The sequence below is a fragment of the Lipomyces tetrasporus genome (assembly GCF_029532465.1).
Source record: "Lipomyces tetrasporus strain NRRL Y-64009 chromosome Unknown POJ06scaffold_2, whole genome shotgun sequence".
Classification (NCBI taxonomy): domain Eukaryota; kingdom Fungi; phylum Ascomycota; class Lipomycetes; order Lipomycetales; family Lipomycetaceae; genus Lipomyces; species Lipomyces tetrasporus.
In genome coordinates, this window is record NW_026611597.1 from 1,676,944 (window position 1) to 1,698,567 (window position 21,624).

General features: G+C 47.7%; 10 protein-coding genes across 10 annotated transcripts; 4 read left to right on the top strand and 6 right to left on the bottom strand.

The window, feature by feature from the left end:
• The first annotated feature begins 346 nt into the window (after positions 1-346).
• Positions 347-2,765, top strand: POJ06DRAFT_246421 (uncharacterized protein). The gene is made up of 2 exons (XM_056186786.1): positions 347-2,158; positions 2,209-2,765. Exons 1-2 carry the CDS (start codon positions 497-499, stop codon positions 2,713-2,715), a joined length of 2,169 nt encoding a protein of 722 aa, XP_056046503.1. The 5' UTR covers positions 347-496; the 3' UTR covers positions 2,716-2,765.
• POJ06DRAFT_246424 (WD40-repeat-containing domain protein) lies at positions 2,766-4,163 on the bottom strand. The gene is made up of 2 exons (XM_056186787.1): positions 3,938-4,163; positions 2,766-3,881 (listed from the first exon to the last, which is right to left on the bottom strand). The coding sequence occupies exons 1-2, from the start codon at positions 3,987-3,989 to the stop codon at positions 2,788-2,790; spliced, it is 1,146 nt and encodes a 381-aa protein (XP_056046504.1). The 5' UTR covers positions 3,990-4,163; the 3' UTR covers positions 2,766-2,787.
• A 116-nt stretch (positions 4,164-4,279) lies between these two features.
• POJ06DRAFT_219247 (glycosyl transferase family 4-domain-containing protein) lies at positions 4,280-5,923 on the top strand. Its single transcript, XM_056185586.1, has 2 exons — positions 4,280-4,630; positions 4,686-5,923. Exons 1-2 carry the CDS (start codon positions 4,311-4,313, stop codon positions 5,872-5,874), a joined length of 1,509 nt encoding a protein of 502 aa, XP_056046505.1. The 5' UTR covers positions 4,280-4,310; the 3' UTR covers positions 5,875-5,923.
• On the bottom strand, positions 5,924-7,129 carry POJ06DRAFT_246427 (uncharacterized protein). Its single transcript, XM_056186788.1, has 2 exons — positions 6,460-7,129; positions 5,924-6,406 (listed from the first exon to the last, which is right to left on the bottom strand). Exons 1-2 carry the CDS (start codon positions 6,836-6,838, stop codon positions 6,066-6,068), a joined length of 720 nt encoding a protein of 239 aa, XP_056046506.1. The 5' UTR covers positions 6,839-7,129; the 3' UTR covers positions 5,924-6,065.
• Positions 7,130-7,215: 86 nt separating this feature from the next.
• POJ06DRAFT_61808 (uncharacterized protein) lies at positions 7,216-9,841 on the top strand. Its single transcript, XM_056191281.1, has 6 exons — positions 7,216-7,437; positions 7,505-7,659; positions 7,710-8,648; positions 8,706-9,400; positions 9,483-9,624; positions 9,687-9,841. The coding sequence occupies exons 1-5, from the start codon at positions 7,356-7,358 to the stop codon at positions 9,538-9,540; spliced, it is 1,929 nt and encodes a 642-aa protein (XP_056046507.1). The 5' UTR covers positions 7,216-7,355; the 3' UTR covers positions 9,541-9,624; positions 9,687-9,841.
• Positions 9,842-10,692: 851 nt separating this feature from the next.
• POJ06DRAFT_246449 (uncharacterized protein) lies at positions 10,693-12,379 on the bottom strand. Its single transcript, XM_056186789.1, has 2 exons — positions 11,555-12,379; positions 10,693-11,505 (listed from the first exon to the last, which is right to left on the bottom strand). Exons 1-2 carry the CDS (start codon positions 12,221-12,223, stop codon positions 10,798-10,800), a joined length of 1,377 nt encoding a protein of 458 aa, XP_056046508.1. The 5' UTR covers positions 12,224-12,379; the 3' UTR covers positions 10,693-10,797.
• Positions 12,380-13,005: 626 nt separating this feature from the next.
• Positions 13,006-14,054, bottom strand: POJ06DRAFT_61836 (uncharacterized protein). The gene is made up of 2 exons (XM_056191282.1): positions 13,610-14,054; positions 13,006-13,546 (listed from the first exon to the last, which is right to left on the bottom strand). Exons 1-2 carry the CDS (start codon positions 13,925-13,927, stop codon positions 13,241-13,243), a joined length of 624 nt encoding a protein of 207 aa, XP_056046509.1. The 5' UTR covers positions 13,928-14,054; the 3' UTR covers positions 13,006-13,240.
• An 87-nt stretch (positions 14,055-14,141) lies between these two features.
• POJ06DRAFT_246452 (RecF/RecN/SMC) lies at positions 14,142-18,420 on the bottom strand. The gene is made up of 11 exons (XM_056186790.1): positions 18,024-18,420; positions 17,563-17,973; positions 17,208-17,504; positions 15,959-17,158; positions 15,748-15,912; positions 15,604-15,697; positions 15,433-15,548; positions 15,145-15,386; positions 14,811-15,089; positions 14,463-14,756; positions 14,142-14,413 (listed from the first exon to the last, which is right to left on the bottom strand). Exons 1-11 carry the CDS (start codon positions 18,339-18,341, stop codon positions 14,308-14,310), a joined length of 3,522 nt encoding a protein of 1,173 aa, XP_056046510.1. The 5' UTR covers positions 18,342-18,420; the 3' UTR covers positions 14,142-14,307.
• A 256-nt stretch (positions 18,421-18,676) lies between these two features.
• Positions 18,677-20,680, top strand: POJ06DRAFT_246455 (kinase-like domain-containing protein). Its single transcript, XM_056186791.1, has one exon. It carries the CDS (start codon positions 19,036-19,038, stop codon positions 20,428-20,430), a length of 1,395 nt encoding a protein of 464 aa, XP_056046511.1. The 5' UTR covers positions 18,677-19,035; the 3' UTR covers positions 20,431-20,680.
• Positions 20,681-20,918: 238 nt separating this feature from the next.
• On the bottom strand, positions 20,919-21,527 carry POJ06DRAFT_265921 (uncharacterized protein; the record flags this gene model as incomplete). The annotated part of the gene is made up of 3 exons (XM_056189115.1): positions 20,919-20,953; positions 21,012-21,264; positions 21,336-21,527. The coding sequence occupies 3 exons, from the start codon at positions 21,525-21,527 to the stop codon at positions 20,919-20,921; spliced, it is 480 nt and encodes a 159-aa protein (XP_056046512.1).
• Positions 21,528-21,624: the final 97 nt, after the last annotated feature.

The window sequence follows — 21,624 nt, forward strand, 5'->3', positions numbered from 1 at the left end:
AGATATATGAAGGATTAAATAGACGCGAAGTCGCAAATATTATAACCGGTGCTTTGTAGCATATCCGTGGAATGCGTAGATCTTGTCCAAAAGAAATTGTCCGTTCCGTTGCTCCGGCGACGATTTACAAACAACGGGCAACTTGTCTCTCGCGCACATCACGTGAGTAAATGCTATCACCAAGACCAGTTCTAAATATTTGTCGGCTAGCAATCAATACCATCCTCAGTCTAAACGAATCGGGGTGGATGCCATGCAGCAGTGACGCAAGGCACACCGGTGGCTGGGTTGAGCCAGCGTGGCGCCACAGCACAGCGCAGCCCAAGGCATGTGTGAGTAAAAGTCCAGCCACGATCAGTGCCAATCCACTGTCAACAACCATCTTTTCTCGAGCTATTTTACAATTGACTCTTAGATCGAATTCAAATAGGGGAAACAGAGCCAGCCTCTACGGGCTCTACGGGACCGTTGGGTCAGCTTAGACCTCTTTCCCTGTATGGCCCGACCTCGGAGGATCGTGGCAGGGATTCTATATAGCAAATCCTTCCCATCATTTTGTTCCTGTTGTTTTTTTCTGTTCTGTCCTGTTCGCTCGTCGCTCTTTTACACCGAAAATATTTATTCTGGCCTACTGACTCTGTACGTTAGATATAGGATGACTTCGGTCGCATATTCACCGCCGCATCCTCCTCGCAAGAGTCCGCTCCGAGGGGCACGTCCATATCCACATGCGACAGGTCCCAGGCTCCTTAAACCTCCGTTGCTGGCTCAGACTAAAGCATATGTACCTTACGTCGCGTCCAGCACGCCGCTCTACACTCCACAGAAGAAGAAATGTCCGCAGATAACTCATGTGAAAGGATCGCCCGTCCTCGTTCCTTTCACTGCTAACTGCCGCAATCGAGAACGTCAGATACACAGGGATAATGTCCATCATCAACATATTTTTGACGACTACTCAAATTGCTCGCCCATTGTCTGGCCACAGTCCGAGAAGATGGCCCGGTCGTCGGCTGTGCCACTGTTTCCCGTCACGACAATGACGCGGAAGCCTAGAGTGTCATCGCTTCCGACATTGCTGTTGCGACCACATGTCACGCTTAATGACTCAAAAGCAGCAGATATGCGTCCAGTTTCAGTAACTACACCTGTGCTGCCGGCTAAAAGGCGGCGGAAAAAACGAGTTTCGTCTGTTCCGCTGCCCCCTGCACCAAGCTCGCCGAAATTCCCCCCAGCGCCTTCTCCACACACAGAGAGACTGACGTCTCCACCGCCTACTCGGTCGATGGGCTCATCTGCACCAGTATTGTCGTCTACAGTCATTGACCTTGCGTTTGCACAGCCTCCCGAGGCCCCGATGCCCAAACTGTGGAAGAAGACACTGATGAAGGTGATTGGTATTGAAGGTGTTAGAGAGCATTCAGAGGTCCTGCCAGAGACGGAAGACGGCAATTTGAAGTCGGTAGCACTGTCTCCAATGGTCTTGCTTGGCTCACGGCTCAAGATCAAGAGAAGGAAGAAGTATAATCTCAACGACGTCATATATGGCAGTATAGGTAAGGAAATCACTCTGGCCGAGGACGAGGCCGAGGCGCTGGGGCAGCGACCGGTTCGGCAGGCCGTCGAGGACTATGAGAAAGCTCAGGCCTGTATTGATGCGGGGCAACCCCTGCGCGTCGCGTCGATGCCCTTGGGCATGTCTTCGACTGCCGTCGCCATAAGACCGCGGCGTGTCGTCGATGGCACTCTCGATCATCACGGAAATGGGAATGCGCTGAATTTCGTCCGTCAAAGTTCGGTCCGCAGTTGGCGTGCCAACGGAAGGCGGTCCGCTAGTTTGGCAACAAGTACTATTCGGCCATCTTTGGCGCGAGAGACCGGTGACACCGGCAACCTGCTTGACTGGCCGGATTTGCCACCGGTCGCGCCGCTCAACATCCGCCGCAAGAGTAACAACCGGAGCAGCATTACAGGCATGAATCTGGTGGATCTACAAGGGTTGCTTGTGCCGCGCACCTCACGGGCCAGCACTCGATCGAATGCAGAATTCCCGAATCCGGCGGTACTCCGCGGTGATGTACGGTCAAGGCCTCTCGCAGAGACAGTCGGCAAGTTGCAGAATAGGGAGCGTACAAACATTCTTTCGCGGGCGTTGATAGTAAGTTTCTGTTTGGAACTGGGACATATGTGCGTCGCTCACTCCTGCAGTGCTCAACGATGGCTGCGATCCGCAAGGACCGATCGAGGCGAGTGCTGTTGCGTCGAACCAGGTGGCAGAGCGCGGCGCGCAAGTTCGCGTTCTGGCACGACCTAGGGTCTGGTGCACTCGCGACTAGCTCCACGACCTCAATTGGAGCCTCCGCAGCCTCCGCAGATAACGAGGACGCCGAGCGAATCTCCGAAAGTTTCCTCAAGTTCACTAAACGCGCTCCAGCCCTACACTATCTCGCCATCCCCGTCGAGTTTGCCAGATTCGTGACGACTCTCGTGCTCTTTCCCCCTAGGGCGTGTGAACGGTTGTGTCCGGCAGACGTGCTTGCGCGGAAAGAATCACTCCGGTTGAAGGTCATGGACGCGACAGTGGTTGGCGAGTTAATATGTTTGGCATGGTTTGTGTTTCAGACCTGTGCGATCCTGCATCGCGCCTTCACTATGGTCGGCATACTGTGCTACCCCGTCGTTGCCTTGCTGGGCATGATTAGCCGTGGTTTCTGATAATATTGTTTGTTTGTATCATGTTACGGATCGTAGGCGTCGATTGTTCGTATTATTAAGATACATAGCCATCTAGTCTTCCATTTCGTCGTTGGACCCCTGCTCTGCCGATGCAACGCCCAATGCAATAAACTTCCCTGTGTACGCTGCCCGCCAGAACCTAACCCTCCCGTCGTCGCCAGACGAGCTCAACACAGTGCCTGAGAAGTTCCACGAAACCTTCCACACCTCGCTCTTGTGGTCGTCAAACTGGTCCACCAGCTCGACCTCGTAGGACAGATTGTTTTCGCCAACGCCATTCTCGTTGTCACCGTTTACCGTGCCCGCTGTGCCATTTCGGCTCTCTGTCGTCCTCGTTCCGGTTCGCTGAGGGGTCAGCTTGAAGATGCGCACCCATCCGTCCTTGCATGCCGTCGCAATCAACTCATAACGGCCACCCACGCCAGCACTGCTAGCCCACGCAACATCCCGCACAATATCCGTATGGCCAGCCAGCTCCTCAGCGGGCTCGTACTCATATATTCCCCCATCCAGCTTCCTAAACACAATCACTTTCGACATTGATGACACGACAAACTGCTCTACGGCTCGTTCTGCGATCGTCAACCGGTCGAGCCGCGGCAATTCACTGTCAGCCATATCAACACCTCGTCCGTATGTAAGCCCGGAAGCGCGAACCGTCCCAGACGGACACCAGTCTACCGCGAAATCTCCTTGTAAATCCCTTGCGGCTACACCGTTTGAAAGCAGTCTGTCCTGGTCGACGACCTTCTCAAATGCAAGGTGCCATTGCCGCAAGTCCGAAGGATCTGCGGCGTGGTAAACCCTCACGACACCGTCAGTGCCAATACACGCCAATTTTAATCCATGTCCGCCGAATCTGGCAAAGACGACGTGGTGTACAGGACCGCCCGAGTCTGAAAGCGTAGCGACCTTGGTGAACGTGTGTCCGTTGTCTACCGAGCTGTGGACCCGAACTGTTTGATCCTCTGAGCAAGACGCAAGGATGAGACCGTATTGTGGCGGAGCAAATGAAAGACTGAAGATATTGGCGTCATGCGCCTTGAAGGACGATTGTAATGTCCACTCTGCTGACGGAAACTCGCGGGTGAAGACTTTGATACATTGATCTGAGGAGCACGTCGCCAGTAGACGGCCATAGTGATCTGTATTCCGAACGGTTCAGTAGAAAATCATGGGTAAGAATGTCATACAAATTTACCGTATGCTATATCGTGAATAAGGTCTTGGTGACCAGTTGATATTGAATTCATAGCAGATGAGTAGCACAATGGAATGCAAGGTAGGTAGGACCTTAGATTCTACCAGTTGGGAAGAGATATTTCCTTAAGAGTAGACGCTCAACTAGTGGCTGTCGGCATTATTCACGTGCAAGCGATTGTATCGGAATCCTATGTAGTACAAAGGAATGTTTAATGTGCGCCCTGTTTTGACCGATGTCGACTGAATAGATGTCGTTTGTACTTTGTTTTCGTGTCACCGACGTGTGCACGTGAAGGCCACGTCGACGACAAGATGTTCATCGCGACGCGTCGAGGTTGCGCTCTACTGGACCTGCGAGGGCAGAACCCACAATGTCAGGACCCAGACCTGTGCAGAATGACAGAGACACCGGCAACGGTCTTCCCAAAGACATCTCGAGCGATGAGAAGCCAGTTCAGCGAGGAGCTGTTCCAACGTCCAGTTCGATAGGATCCAATCTGGGGACGCTCTTACTTGTAGGCTTTTCGCTCGCTTTAATTTTCAATTCGGAATATGATCCGCTGTTAGCATGTATCGGATTTAGTGTATTGGCATATGTCATTACGGCAGCGTTAATACCCATTCTTGGGCCTGACTTCGTTCGTGTCGGGTTCTTTGGTCGAGATCTGGGAAAGAAAGACAGACCCATAATGTACGTACGAATGATCTCGATATCACGTTACTAGATTAGCTTACTCGTCGGCCAGACCGGAAACAATGGGTGCTGTGTGTGCTGTGGTATACTTAGTTACCTTATTTTTCTTCATTCCGTTCCTATTCTACAAGTTCTTTGTCACGGAGACTTCCGGCAGTGGAAATCGAGAGCATGTACTCGACACAGCGACCTTGCACAAAGGCCGATCGCTGCGAATGTTCCCGCACTCGAAGCTAGCAGAGTTTCTCGCAGCATTGCTGTCTTCGTTCAGCATGTTAGTGTTAGGTGTTGCCGACGATTTGTTCGACATTCGCTGGAGGAACAAGTTGTTCTTGCCGGCAATTGCTGTCCTGCCTCTCATTTTTGTGTATTATGTCGACTTCGGTGTAACGTCGGTTGTGGTGCCGCCGTTCATTTGGAAGCTGCTGAACCCGGGAATGAATTCGACTTCTGCCGTACCGCCGATCGTTGATCTAGGTGCATTTTATTATCTTTACATGCTCGCTATGGCCATTTTCTGCCCGAACTCGATCAACATTCTTGCGGGTATCAATGGTCTCGAAGCCGGCCAATCGCTCGTTATAGCAATTTTCTTGTTAATCAATGACGCCATGTATATCGTCCCGGGCAGAATTTTGGGACTCCATCCTCCACATCCGGCAACCGAGGCGCACCTACTCTCAACATATTTTGTGCTGCCATTAGTCGCCGTGACCGCCGCCCTGCTCAAATACAATTGGTACCCAGCTCGCGTGTTTGTCGGCGACACGTACTGTTACTTTGCAGGTATGGTGTTCGCGCAGGTGTGCATTCTTGGTCATTTCGCAAAAACATTATTGCTGTTTTTGGTCCCGCAGATTGTCAACTTTATATACTCCGCTCCACAGCTGTTTAAGCTGGTCAATTGCCCGCGCCACCGCCTTCCGAAATTAAACGCGGAAACCGGCCTCTTGGAGCCTTCAAGGGTGTATTTCGTCGTTCCGCCCAAAGGCGCACAATTACTCCTCCTCACCACACTTGGAAATTTAAAATTACTCGATTTAGAACTAGATCCAGAGACTCGCGTGGTTAAATCTTCATCTAATTTCACAGTGATCAATCTCGTGCTTACGTGGACTGGTCCATTGCGTGAAGATAGACTGGCATTGCTGATACTGGCGATTCAGACAGGCTGTTGTGCAGTTGGTTTGGTTGCGAGGCATACCATCGCACCAGCCGTGTTCGGTCGGGACAACTTGTGAATGAGTGATATAGAGATTATAAATATGGAACGTTATTCATCTATAAAAGTTTTATTTTGACAGGGGCAAATAGAGGTTTGTACAATACAGACAAAAATGCGTAACATATATATATATATATATATATATATACAGCAGACAGATCAAAGTAGAGTGTATCCTCACAATGATGTGTTCCTAATACTACAGTATTAATTATGAAGTTCCTCTTCAAGGACTTGCGTCCGCTCGTCGATCAACTGGTTCGTCCATTCCTTGACAAGCGGATGCGTGATCTTGTCCCTTGCGTACCAAAACCCTCGTATGTCAACGTCTTGGCTCTCGATTCCGGCTTTGATGTCCATTTCGTACTCTGCTGTTTGTAACAGAAACTCGAATTTGTCGAGGTCCTTAACAAATCGCCCTTCCGGTGTAGTTTGTTCTTCGTACTCAAAATAGCAAGTGGTCAATTCGGCTGCTGCAGCGGGATTGACAAGTTTTAGCTGATTTGCAAGATAAAATATAGTCTCGCGCTCGCGTCTATGCTTTTCGTCTAAACGCATCAATAAGCTTCCAATTCAGGCAACCGCTCTAGCAGATACGCACCCCCACCAACTGGATCCAAGGGCGTCAAGTCACCAACCACGGCTTCGGCAAGATCATGCACAAGAGCAATTATTGCGCATTTCCTGCTGTCCAGCTTCTCATCACTGGGAGCTAACAAACACATCACGGCCATTCGGTACATGTGGTCGGCAATAGATTCAGCCGACTCGACACGGATGCCGTGATTTAACCAACCAGTCCGTCGCTGCACTTTTAGGTACCGTAATATACGGAAGAATGACAGTGGAGCAGGAAGCTTTAGAATCTCGGGCGGGATAACGGCTTCTGGAGTCCAAGTTGAAGTCATACCGTCGGGATCAGTGATGCCATTGGAAAATGCCGCGGAGGAACTTGACAGTGGATTGGTTGATGAAATCATACTGGGGAATTACTCTATGACGACTCCGCGAGCAGGCTCTATTGCAAATTAATACGCACTTGCAAGGTTGCTTGCCTTGACAAAAATCTGAGGCAGCAAGTAGATATCCACAGCCTGACTAGAATCCTGCTGTTCGATGAGCCAAGCTTGTTTATACAAACGCGTAACAGCTGGCACGTCATTAAAACGGCCGACAAAAATTGCGTTTTGGCCGACAACGAAAATCCAATTCTGCACCCAACCGACAAAGAAAACAATTTTTGGTTCTGAGTTTTTCCTTCGCTGAAGTGGCCCTAACCACCATTCGACTTGTGGCTGCTTCATGCCAAGCAGGGGCTAGTTTAAACTTCAACTTCTTGAACCCTTACCCGCTCCCATGTGGTTTGCGACAGCCCTCGAGCAGTAGTCCCTAGAACACGCTGTGTAGGTAATTCCCCGAAAAGACTATTGCATTGGAGTCTTTTGTGTTTCGCCGGCTTGGCACTTAAATGCTGCGTGGCGGTGAATGGGTGAATAAATGTCTCCAACTGCCGCCGCAGACGGGCTTAAAAAACGGGTTCGCACTGGCTGCTTGACCTGTCGCGGTCGGCACCGAAAATGTGCGTACCACAATTTGCATTTGCGGGAAATATTCGAAGTATATTAACTGACATATTATTGGTTCAGGTGACGAGGCAAAGCCTGTGTGTGAGAATTGTCGGTCAAAGAAGTTGCAATGTCACTGGAGTATGAAGGGACTGTTTTCAGAGTCGAACTCGCGATGTGTGTCCCCTGCTGGTCATTACTCTGTTGTTCCGAAATTATACGATTCTGACATAACGGTGCGAATATGCGTTCATTGCAATGCTTTGAGCTAACATGCCTGATGTAGATTGTCAATGAAGGACCGGACTTTGTCCACGAGGGGCCACCGGAGAAACGACGCAAATCAGGACATTACTATACGAATGAAGCCGAAACAGCTCAGTCTTTACTGTCATTGAATGGAGCATTGGTGGCTTCGCCGTCGGCGACGTCATCGGAAGGGCTGTCAGCCGGAGTCTCTCTGACGTCGCCGGCAAGTTCAATATCGAGCAGCGGTATGCTTCCGACGACAGCGATATCAAATTCGCAACAGAATAGCGAGACGTTAAAATCTACTGCCATGCCAAATGGTGTGTCGGCGTGTGCTAGAGTTCGTAACAACAATGACTCGCAATCTCTGAACCTAGAACGAGCGAGTCTACGGACTATTCTCAATACCTCGAGCGCTATGACTTCTCCTGCCACACAAAGCAGCCCTAACGATGCGCATACCATAATCGTGTCACAACCTACTCCGCAGCTTGTCTACATTGCTCGCACAGGTGTTTCTCACCAGGTCATGACCGCGCCGCTTCCTGTCGACATCGGTATTGTCTTCAATAATGGCAATAACGTGGAAAATAGAGGCGCACTTTCGACCTCTCCGATAACTGGATCGGAGATCATACTGCCACACACACGGCTGGGTGCAACTAGTAATTTTCAGTCCCCGGAAACTTTTCAGAGTGTTGTCAGTAGTTCGCCTGGGTCAGCAACAGTAACACCGACCAATATAGAGATACTCTCAGAGTCTGGATATGCAGTAGGAAAGTCGACTTATCATGATCTACACAACACTTTACGCGACTATATGTTTTCGTCAGCTAAGTCGATCGCACCATCACGCACTCCCAGTCTCCTCGCTAGAACCACAATTGGTCGTGGCGGCACGCGAAGTGACTGTACACTTTCGAATATTGACAAAGCTCGATTGTTGCGAAATTATGTTGATGAAATTGCATCTTGGGTAGGGTTTTCAGTTCAAATGAGCTTCAGACGCATTTGACTTTCTGACGTGAATTAGCTAGACATCTTTGACAATCAACGGCACTTTGCAATAGTGCTCCCTCGCTTGGCCGTTAACAGCCACGCGCTTTTTTACTCCTTACTGGCAATATCGTCCCGCCAAATTGAGCGAATAGATCATCAGTACCCATCAGCTGTGACGCTCGAATTATATCAACAATCAATACAGCATTTGTTACCAAACGTGCAATCCAAAAATATGGAAACCATAGCCGCATGCGTGGTTCTCTGCTGTCTGGAAATGATGAGCTCATCGCCCCAGGACTGGCGGAGGCACCTCGAAGGCTGTGCAGCTCTGTTCTCGTCCGCGGGGATAAATGGCTTTTGTGGAGGCCTCGGCCAATCCCTATTCTGGTGCTTCGCACGCATGGATTTATCAAGTGCCGTCATCGGCGAGGAATCCACAATCATCAAGATGTCTGACTGGATTCCGCCAGGAGAGTCATTAGACGCTGCTGGAGCGTTATTCAGGGCTCAGCCATCGTATGACATGTATGCCAATTACGCGGTATTCTTGTGTTCATGTGTCACGAATTTAATCGCGAGCGATAGCCCGATGACGGGAAGTATCTACGACGCCGAGTGGGACATGTTATGGAATGAGCTGCGAATCTGGGTTAACCGGCGACCAATTGAAATGAAACCTCTACTGTCGTTTGACGAGGAGAACGAGGCGCCGTTCCCGACTGTATTGTATGGAAATGGGCCAGCAAGTTCGTTCCGGTTTCGTTGCCATATTCGTAAATGGCCGACAAAGGCTAACAATAGGTTTTAGTTTCAGGAAATCAATTGTACCATATGGCATGTATCTTACTCATGCAAAACAAGCCTAGATCATTCAAGCTTCCAAAATCGAATCCATCCATGCTTTGGCACGCAAAGCAAATCTGCGCCATTTCTCTCAACAATACGCATCAGTAATGCCCACTTTCCTTATGTCGCAAATTGTTTGAACAACGAAACTAACCAGATGTATTAGCGGATGTTGGAATAATGCCTTGCAGCCACTCTGGGTCGCAGGAAGATTGATGAGTCATCATACAGAACATACAGCTATTTTGACAATTCTCAAAGAGATTGAGAGGAGTACTGGCTGGGCAATGAAATGGCGTGGCGAGGATCTTAATGAATTTTGGGGAATACGATAAATCGTTCGTTGGGCAAAAAAGTCACGTGTTTCTGGACCAGATGGTGGAGAATGTCCAGTTGTATATGGGTACTTACTTCTACGTCCATATTTCCTTAATTGTTTACTGCAGTTGTAGTATCGACCAAGGCGAAAATTTCATTCACGGCATCGACTCACATAAGCCATACCTCAAATTCCCGTGAAGTAGACGTTATATAGATGGTTCAACGACTACTGCAAATACATGAGAAACGACAATATGTACAATCAATTATATACAGGTGAAAACTCGCACCGACAACTAGTGTATGGCATTACAATGATATATACGAATAGGGATGTCCGACATACCATATCTCTTGAAATTTATATGTACCAATATCTCCGCCGTCATCAACCATCATCGCGGACAGTTCCACACTTAGCTGCATTTCGCTTGCTTCTGTTTGCAAATGTATTTCGATCTATTTATTCTTTTCTCCGGCCCCTTCGTTACCGTCCACATGGAATATCTTCTTCATCGTCCGTTTCAAAAATCCGTCGTGATCTGCAGACTCGGCTGACTGTCTGGGTTCCTTTGCTGAAGAGTCCTTTACTTTGGCTGACGAGGACGATGAAGATGAGGACGATGACGATGACACACTGAAGAAGAAGAATGACAAGTCAGACCCAAAACTCCAAGCCATCACAAAAATCGAGTACTTTTTTTTGAATATATACAAAACGAGGGGTCTATACAGAAACACGTATTGCCGATGGTCCAGCGATGCGCGACATCGGCATAACACATACAAATGCCGTAACCCAGAGAAAACGCCATAATTGCGGATCAACAGATTTATCAACATGAACTCACTTATCTCTATTAGCCTGACTTCGTCTCGCATTCCGGTCATTGAATGCATCAGCTAGCAACTCCAAAAGTCTAGTTTGTTCAGCGTTTGTGGGTCTGTAATAAAAATTAGTACACGTGTTTAATACACAGTATAAAGACAAGCATATACCTCAATACATTGACTTTAAACGTGATCTTCATATCACCATTCTGGTTGCGCTGCAACATTGGCATACCCCTACCAGTCATGGTAACCGTCATACCTGATTGTGTAGCAGGGGGCACTGTGAGGTCCGCCTCGCCACTGAGAGTAGGGATGCGGACTTTCCCGCCGAGAGCAGCGGTAGTCATAGAGACTTCAGCAGTGTAGAAGACGTGAGGACCCTTCCGAGTGAATTCTGGATGCGGCTCGACTTTTACTCGGACATACAAGTCACCCCGATGAATGCGGACGTTCTTGTCTGACTGTATTGGTGGTGCATCACCTTCACCCGACACCCGTAATCTCATGCCATCTTCAATGCCAGGTGGTATATCAACTGTTGTCGTGCGTCGGGTTTTCATAATACCTTCGCCGTGGCAAGTCGAGCACGCGGATTTCGGATCGACGAAAACACCTGTACCACCACAAGTATTGCACGTTGTGCCAATAGCAAATCCACCATCCGTCATATGAACTTGGGTACCGGTACCACGACACTTGGGACATGTAGCACGCTTATGACCCGCCTTCAAGCCTGTCCCACTGCAAGTGTGGCATGCGACTAATGGGTTGTAGCTGACGTCCTTAGAAATACCCTTCGCTGCGTCCATGAAGGAGACGGTAACAAGCACCTGCGGAGAATTAGCTTCTATAAAACTCGCGATAATTATCATTGCATACCTCAATATCATCGCCTTTAAACTCTTGAACTGTATCTCGGGATCTCCTACCCCGACCCCGGGCAGTACCACCAGTAAATGCACTGAATAAGTCTTCCATATCGAAAGCTTGGCCTCCGCCAAAACCTGCAAATCCACCGAAATTACTGAACGGATTGAATGGGCCACTGCCAGCATCTCCGGGACCGCCACCAGTAGCGTCAGCACCGCCAAATGCGCCAGGTCCAAATGTATCGAACTGGGTTTTTTTCTCTGGATTTGATAATATCTCGTATGCATCCTGAATATCATGAAACTTCTTTTCGGCGCCCTCTTCAGTATTAACGTCTGGATGGTACTTTTTTGCTAGTGCATAATACGCCTTCTTGATCTCTTTCTCCGACGCATTCTTACTAACCCCTAATGCTCCATAGGGATCGGACCGCCCATCTGATGCCGGCGAAGACGAGTGGAATAACCGCTGTGACTGAATGTACAGCGGCAATGAGTGAATCCGCTGTCTATCTGAACGCTTTGGGCCGAGTGCTGGTCGCGCTGGATTTGCTCGTTTCGAGCTCGTCGACGAAAACCGAGAGCCACCAGATATTGAGTACGGGCATGGTGTCAAGAGCACTTTCAATTGGCTCCGCAGCACTGTTGTCGCCCTTTTCGATGCTACAGTGAAAGGCATCTCGTTGTCAAGCCTATAAAGTAGCAAAGCTACGGTAGAATAAAGCGCCGATCGTGGATTTATTCACAAATGTCGGCAAGTTCAAAATTTATCCTCGCAGCGCATGTAACTGCTTCGACTTACCCGAAGAAAAATTTGGATAGTGAGCAAGTTACCCGGAAAGTCATGGGGAATGCCTGAATATTCGGTCAATTTCACCATAATAGCAAATACGTTGCGGGTTTCTCGAATTTTCTTCGGCTTGATCTGTGACCTGCGCCTCTTCCGCCAAAAGCCGCACTAGCCGATAACGATTTCCTAACCTAACCCACAGAGCAATAGGGAAGAACACCTCTCAACTGCCCACATTGTTTGGTCTGATGGTTTTATATGACGCTGCTTGGTCTGCTACAGCTTCAGTCCTGCTCCACTCCTGACGCCGAATGAACTTAATACTGAAGAATATCCTCGTGTGAGTACTCTGCAATTCGCATCATCGTTACACTCAGTCACTCTACGCCTCCCACTACAATGTTCATTCCTGACATGCCCAAAAACAGAACAGTGACTCAATTGCGGGCAATATTATATACATGATAGGTCTGCGTCGCGCACAACAGTCAATGCTACCGAGAGGGCGTCAATCACAGGCATTTTAGAAGGCCGCAAAATATTACTATAGCATCTGTACAAGAATCCGGCTGCCTCTAAATATCCAACTCAAACGTGAGCCGCTTGTAAAAAACAATCAATCCATCAAATCAACTAATATGAGCCCTTGGTACGCACCTGTACCTTCGTGTACAAACAATGTGCATATGAGTATCAATCCCAAGACATCACTCACGCACGTGAGCCACCGGTAATCAAACAGCATGTCAGTGCTCAAATAATTACCCTGAAATCAGAAACGACTAGCAGCGTATGAGGATAGATGCTATTTTCCGACAACTCAAAACGAAAACTGATGTTCCATAGTCTGCAGCCTCATCCAATTGTGAGATATACATTTACGAAAAGATTACAACGCGTGGTTAGTTATGCTGATATACTTGATTTCTTGTCCTCGTCTTCCAGCTTGCGGCGAGCACGCAAAATCATGTCTTCTCGCTGTTTCCGCAGCATTGCCTGCCGCTCTTCCTTCGATTGACTCCACTTCGCCTTTTTCGCGGGACCCGATGTAGCTTCCGAACTTTCCGTGGACTGTTCCGAGAGGTGAACGTCACTGCGAAGTTTCGATTGAAGATTATATCGTTGAATTAAATCAGAATGCGGTCCCTTTGCAACCGCAGACGTGGACGGAGATCCCTGCGGCTGAGGTATCTCGGGCTGCGTATTCGGAGGCTATTGAAGGGTCATTAGTATATTGCTTCGCGCCACCTGGTCAAAACATCCAGAATAACTTACGAATGGTAATCCGCCGTCAGCTAGAATGCGGTCAATCGTGAGCTCGACTGATCCGGTCCGCTCAAGATCATATCGTATTTGCTCCATCGTAAGCGTAGGTGCAATGCTTTGAACGACCTCAATCATACCCGGCGTAACTAGCCGTCTTCTCCGGTAAGTCGTACTGGCTCCAGTTGTAGCTTGTGAAGACAATGTGCCCGTTCCAGTAGAAACAGAGGATGATGGTGACGACGTCGATGGAATCACGAACCATCGTATTAATAGAAAGCCTATGACTATGCAGGCAATAAATGTCGTCGTCGCACTATCGCTCGCCATAGCTACGATTCTTAACGACAATCAGAGTCGGCGTTAAATACTAAAAATATATGATGGAATTTTGAGTACGGACGTGACTCACAGCACGAATCTGCTCCCTGCGACCAAAGCGAGGTATCGATGGGGGGACACTCTCGCGAACTTGAACTGCAGTCAGCGGAGTGTTTGGGCGGCGCAACCCTTACCCTAGGGCACGGGCTGACAGAGCCTGTCGCTCTCACTTTATGCACTGTCTAATCAAAGTATCAACAGAGACTGTTGTGATCACCCATAAGCAACAAGTGATAATGAAGTACATAGTATTAAGCAATAAGTATCATACTCCCAGAAATTCAATTACTAGCCGGCAATCGCACCAAAACATTTCAACATAGGCTAATTTACATAACTGACACGACAGACGTGCCTTCTTGGAAACGAGTTCTGAATACCCGGTTGGCATTGGAGAAGAATCCTTCCTTTAAACTGACGACTATAAATTGCGATCTACATTGGTTAGAACTGTCAGCGCGTGACACAATATAAAGTAACGTACCCTCTGAATCTGGTTTTAATCAGTCGCCCGATATTCTGCGTATGGCTTAAGTCAAGTGCAGCGTCGATCTCATCAAGAATGTACATCGGGGCAGGCTTGAACTGAAGAAGCGCCATTATCAAGGAAAGAGCAACCAGAGACCTCTGGCCACCGCTCAGCTCAGTGAGACTTTCCTTCCAGATTTTGCCTAGGCACACTCTGACTTCAAGACCTTCGGTAACATCTTTGCCTTCTGATGGCTCTAGCTTTGCGAAACTTCCTGGCAGCATATCGGCAAATATCTGGCCGAAGTCACTGTGTTAAATATTTAGACACGGTTCTGTAATATTAGCGATTGTTGGCACTTACCCATTCACCTTCTGCCATGTATTAATGAGGGCTTCCTTCTTGTATTTGTCTAAGCTCTGGATCGTGTCCTCAATCTTTCGCTTATCCTTTGCAACAGTCTTCAGCATAGTGCGCAAAGCAACTTCCTTCTTCTCGACGTTGTCTATCATGTTCATTACTTTGCCGTTAACAGTCTTCTTCATCTCGTTGAACCTATCGGACAGTTGCTTCATGGTCGCCTTGCACTCTTGGACGTTGTACCCCGAGTAGTCATAAGGACTTCCTGGTCGGCCGAATGATCTTGCATACTTGTCAGAAAATGTCTTCCGTTTGCGTTAATGTAGATATAACTCACTCTTTCTCCTCTTCTACCCAAGAATACTGACTCAAGAGTTCACTGAGTCGCTCATGTGCATGGCGCCGGTCGCTCTTCATCTTCTCAAGCTCATGGTTGATCTTCTGAGAGGTGAGACCAAGATCCGCCACTTTCTGTGCCTTCGCTCTAGCGGTGTCGTCAAGAGTTGCTAGCTCCTCGTCAAATCCTATCAGCTTCGCCTTCTCTCGCTCAAGGGTTTGAGACGTTTCGGTATGACGATGCTAATGATTGTTAGAACAGTCACCAGAGCAGAGTAGAGGATGGTACCTTAGCAGACTCCAGTTTCTCCTTTACATTAGCGATTTCAGCATTCAGATCCTTCCACGATTGCTTGGTATCCTCGAAAGACCGGCTGCCGACTGCAATATCATTTTCGAGTTGATCTATCGCAGTAGTGAGAATTATACTATCATGGTGCCATGGAACGCAAGAACTTACCCTTTTCTAACAGAGCCGATTGGAATTGCTTCTGGACAGCCTTCATCTTTAGGGATGCTTTATCTGTCTGAATCTTTAATGCAGCTAATTCTTTCTAGATGTTGTTAGAATGTCATCAGAAGGTTATCTGGACTAAGTACTTACTTTCAATGCTTCCAGCTTAGAGCCTTTATTAGATTTGAATTCGGTCATGTCTTGCTCGATCTTGCGAATCTCATTCTCTGCCTTTCCTTGGGTCACTTGCGCTCGTGAAATTTCTCCGTGAAGCTGTTCAATAGTTTGCGCAGCCGTGTCCATCTCATTAATAATCTGTTGCCCAATTAGCATGCTTCCAGTTCGTATCGCGGGCACTTACTGCCGAACAAGAATTATTAGCAATTTGTTGTTCCATCAGAGCCACCTCATGTTGCTTAAGATCCAGCTGCTGACTTAACTCCGTTCCCTCTTCTATCTTGACTTTCTCAGTGGACATGATTTCTCTCAGCTGTCCAAGAGCAGCCATCTCTTGATTTCTCTCAATCGTTAGTTGGTTTAATTCCTGAACAGTGACCAGGACCCCAGTAGAGTTGGGAGCACTGCCGCCGGAGAGGGTTCCATTTGGATCGTACAAATCTCCCTGCAGTGTCACGCTTTTCAACCGAACGCGAGGGTCGAACGTTACGCGCTTGGCTGTATCAGCATCGGCGCAGATTAGCGTCGAACCGAACACATACTCCATAGCCCGCGAAACGTCTTCGTGATATCCTACTAGTGTGAGGGCAAGGTCGACTTTACCCGGTGCGATACTCTTTGCTGCTCCAATCTTCTCTGCAGATGCTGTAAAAGCAGCTATCTTGTTGAGGGGAATGATAGTGACTCGTTTCCGCAGGTTGCCTCTTTCAAGAAGCTGAGTTCCGGTCACTTCGGTGTCGACAACGACGTTATATAATCTACCTCCAGCACAAATCTCGAGAGCTGTCGCAGCGGCATATTTCTCCTTTTCTATTGAGAAAAGCTGCGCAACTAACCCTTTAACTCTGCTTCTATCGAAATTGGGAGCTGGGTCAGTATAGGTGAAATGCATGTTAGCGACTTGTCGGTTGAGGCTATCAATTCTTGCCGTCAACTCGCGAATTTTCGATTCACTTGTTGCCTCCTGCTGTTTCATGCCTTCGTGGACCTGTGGATCGAAGTTCATTGACGATAGAGCTGCTTGCATAGCTTGATATTCCGATTTCATCCTCTCTAACTTGTCACAAAGGTTTTGGTTCTGCTGTCGTGCCTGGCGGGCGCGAGGCTCAAGTTCCTTCAGGCGTTTCTGGAGGTGAGCTATCTGAAGCTTGATTTGCTCCTGTCTTGTCTTCGACTGACTGGCACATGCTCTGGCTTCTTCTAACTGGTCCATGAAACCGTTCTTTTGTCCTTCCTTGGACGCTACACCGGTTTGCAGTGTCTCAAGTAACTCCTCCGTTCTTTGAGCTTCCGCGCAAAGAGCATCGTAGGCATCCTTCATGGTATGGAATGACTCCTGCGACTCTCCAAATTCCTTGGTCTTAGCCTCGAGCTGTACTTGAAGCTGCAGCAATACGTTAGCTATTATATGACAGTATGGTATCTTCACTAACCTCTGAGATATTTTCTTGGATTTTCTTTCCCTTTTGCTCCTCCTCTGCCACATTTTTGGTGTTAAGTTCCAACAATGTATTCAGACGCACAACCTCGTGTGAGAACTCCTTTAGCTCTTGCTCAAGCTGTTGATACTTCTTTCCTTTCTGGAGCTCTGTCTCACGTAAGGCTTTAATCCGAGCAATTTCTTCCTCGATAATGACCATCTCCGTTGTCGTCTTGTTGACCAGAGCTTCGACGTCATTCATTTTGTCGGTCTTGACGGCTATCATTTGTTCAAAGTTACTCAACAGTTCCTATTTATTCCAGTCAGTATTCAGGTACACTTATATTGACCGGATAGGACGCACGTACATTATACGTTACGTAGTCATGGGAAACTACCACTTTGGTTAGCCTCTCTAACTCGGATTGAGTCTGCTGCAATTCCAAGAAGACGCGCTTTTCTACTCTTAGTTTGTCAAGTTTAGGTTCGATTTCCTCCCTTAGAAGTTCATTGATTTCGTCAAATTTCTTATCCTTCTTCGCCATCGTTTTCAAGGCTTTGTCTCGTCGCTCCTCAAACATTCGCGTTCCTGACGCCTCCTCAATCATGGCAAGAATCTCAGTCGGTTTCATGTTTAAAACCTTGGTAATGCGTCCCTGCATAATTAGGAAATTAGGATTATTGATGTTCAGCTGGATAGATTGGAAAAGATTCTGGACGGTCTGTTGCTGCGCGCGGTGGCCATTAATCATGTATTTGCTGGTACCACCAAGGACGATCTACTTCAATTAGTAATGACTCCTAAATTATGATATGAGGTAAAGCACACCTGTCTGGTGACGCTGATTTGAGGACATGCTTCGAATCCGATCGGGCTCTTTGTACCGTCGCTATTGTCAAACACAATTGAAACGCTAGCCTTCGTAACTCCAGCCTGACCTCGCTTATATATCAAGTCTTGCAGATTCTGAGCCCTTACAGTGCTCATTGTGGTGATACCCAACACAAAGCATATTGCGTCAAGAATATTGGACTTTCCAGAACCATTTAGGCCGGTGATACAATTAAACTGCTCATCCCAATTGCTAATCACCGTGCGGGTAGCATACGACTTGAAGCCGTCAATAATCAGCTCTTCAAGCTTCATAGTCGTCAATCAGACCAACTGTCGTTGAGGATGGAACGCGGTGACGCGATGCCGGACAGTGTTATGGTATTGGACCGCGGCAAGGGCGCGTTGTTGTTTTGTATTGTCATCGTTGCTGCGGTGACGACGTCCCGAAGATGTTACCCGCTTCTAATTGTTGTCTTAATTTGGTGACAAAATATCCAGCGACGGTCGTTCTCGCAACCCAAGATGCACCATGGTTAGGGTATAATCTTTTTTCGCGCAACCGTGATACTGAGTGTGACTAGTGCCTGGGTACAAGTTGATCTGCAGCGATCGCTATGAAAACTTGGTCGTACCACTTTCGCCGCCAGATTCTCCCAACGTGCTAGAGTCTCGACGTCCCACTGCTTGAAAAATTCAGAGCCGCATCCACAGAATTTGCTGGTACAACAATCGCGCAGGAAGGACGACCAACCCAACTTATAGGTGTATTGCTGCGATCTATAGCTTTGGCTGGAGAGTGGTCGCTATTTGGGGGAATTTGCAGTACTTGGCTAGTAGCTGTTATATCTGAAATTTCGTTCGATATTTGTCTTACCATAGGTATGATATGACTTCGCGTTGAGGACAAAGAAGTTCGACTGACCTCTATTTTCGAGTCATTAGTGTATTGGATGTATCGCCAAGGCGTCTTCATTACAACGCGAATTTTACCGTTTATGATATAGCAATGGCAGCAGTTTTCGCATTTGATGAACCCGATATGGACTCTGACTTCGGGCCTCGCCCTCGAACCAAGTCAATATCCTCTATCGGGTCCCGGGATGAGGCATGGGTTCCTCCAAGTTACAACGGGGCCGAACTGGTCACTACTGTAAACGCATATAGTAATGCGGTCCAGATTAATATCAGTAGTATTACTGAGGATGATGAAGCGATAACGGATATCACAGACGGTCTGGCAAATCTTGGGAGTACCTTGAAGAATAATCAATTCCGAGGTGAGGAGCTCATGGGCACTTCGTATCAGGTTGATATTGCGGAATACGTGTCAGAAGACAGCGAAAAGAAGCGCCGTCTCAGACCCTCAGACTTCGAACCGATTAAAGTTCTCGGTAAGGGCGCGTACGGGCTAGTTCTTCTCGTTCGGGAACGGGCTACTGGGCGGCTTTATGCACAGAAGGAGTTGAAGAAGGCTTCTATGACTGTCCATAAGAAGACCGTCGAGCAAACTAAGACGGAGCGGGCCATATTGGAGTCGATCAGGCATCCGTTCATCGTTAAGCTATTTTATGCCATGCAGGACCAGCGGAAGTTGTATTTAATCTTGGAGTATGCGCAAGGTGGAGAGCTGTTTTCCCATCTGGCAATGGAAAAGATGTTATCGGAGGATACCGTCTCATTCTATGCTGCCGAACTGGTTTTGGCATTGTCGCATTTGCATAATGTCGTAGGTGTCGTTTACCGCGATTTGAAGCCGGAGAACTGCCTACTTGATGTCCAGGGCCACCTCGTGTTGACTGATTTCGGACTCAGCAAGGTTGCCAACGATGGCGGCAGTTGCAAAACATTTCTCGGAACTCCTGAATATATGGCTCCGGAGATACTACTTGGAAAGCCGTATGATTTCGCTGTCGATTGGTGGTCTCTCGGGGCGTTGTGCTATGATTTGCTCACTGGTGCTCCGCCATTTACGGGAAACAACTATAAGCGCATTGTTGAGAAAATTCAAAAAACTAAGCTCGTTTTGCCTTACTATTTGACAGCTGAGGCCAAAGATCTTTTGACTCGGTTATTACGGAAGGAGCCTAAGAAACGGCTTGGCGGCAGTATTCCCGATGACATCAACATTATCAAGAAGCATCGATTTTTTAGAAAATTAAACTGGGCAAAACTTGAGGCGCGAGATCCGGGTATTGTTCCTCCGATTGTTCCCGTTATTACTGACCCGATTCTCGCTGAGAACTTCGCGGACGAGTTTACAAGTCTCGCCATTAGTCCTCCAGGGGTTGACATTCCCGGCAAAGGATCTACATCAAGCATTGTCGATGACGCCACGCTATTTGAGAACTTCACGTTTACAGCTAGCAATAGCTTTATTGAGAACGCTATAAGAACAGCATAGCGTGCTGCGTATATTTTCGAGTGATTGTTATACAATACAATTGTTCAGGAGTATGGTTTGTTTACTTGTTAATCGTTTTGAATTTGCTAGTTTCGTTTAGGTCGAATTGGCGCTAGAGGGCATTTGGCAGGGGGATAGAGATAGATGGCATTTGGTTTAGTCACGGTTTAACTAAAATTTACTATCTTTGTATGCTTTCTTTGGTCTAGAAGATAGGGGGATGCATATAGACGTCATTCTAATAGACAAATTTGTATCATATCACATGCTAACTTAAGTCTCATACACTATAATACATGATTTTTGATGCTTCTTATCATGTCATTCTTATGCATACGAATAATTCTGACTATCCAGTCTAGCAATTCTCACCGAGTTAACTAGCACAACCATGTAGCCGTGTGTAACGCCGTGGTATCGTACCAAGCACCTTTACTCTTAATTCGCCAATCTTAGGAACTCATTGCGGCAGTTGATGGATAAATGGATCAGTTGACCGGGAAATGCAGTCTAAACGCGTTGTCTGGAAATTTTCAGATATTAAATAATATTACCTGTAGATATGAAGCAGAATAGCATACTTTGATTCTTCGCGGAATACAAAAATCCGGCAATCATCTCGGTTTCGCGCACTGGGAGAGCCGAGAAATGGCGTTCTACGTTGCCCGCGAGCTCGTCCTTTGATATCCGAGTTCGATGCTTATAGGAATACGTCTTCTTTCCAACGGGCCCATTCAGTAAATTTCCTGCGTTCGAAATCGAGGACGGCACAGATAATTTGTATGATGCCTTGTACTTGCGTAGCGACTCGATGGGGAATGTCTCGAACTCAATCTAGTCAATTATCAGCAGCGCATACAAAACAGAAGAGGCTTGACAAGTAACGACAAGTTGACTAAACCCACCGGATCAACGAGAACGTTAGGGTCATCTATCAGAGGAGTTCCTGACTTATTAACAGCATTGGCACTCGACGAGATTGTGCCAGCCCCGCTGGCAGCTGTTATGGTGCTGGTGTTGCGCTTCCCGCTTGAGGACATTTGTTGCGACGAAGATCCTGCCCGAGATGAAGAAGGGTGAGTCGCTGGACCAGTCATTGCTATAGAAACGGAAACCAGTTAGTTGACTCAGGTTGGATAGCACATATTACAACACCAAAGAGGTCCTATGCCCGCCTTCCAACGCCGTGCGGCT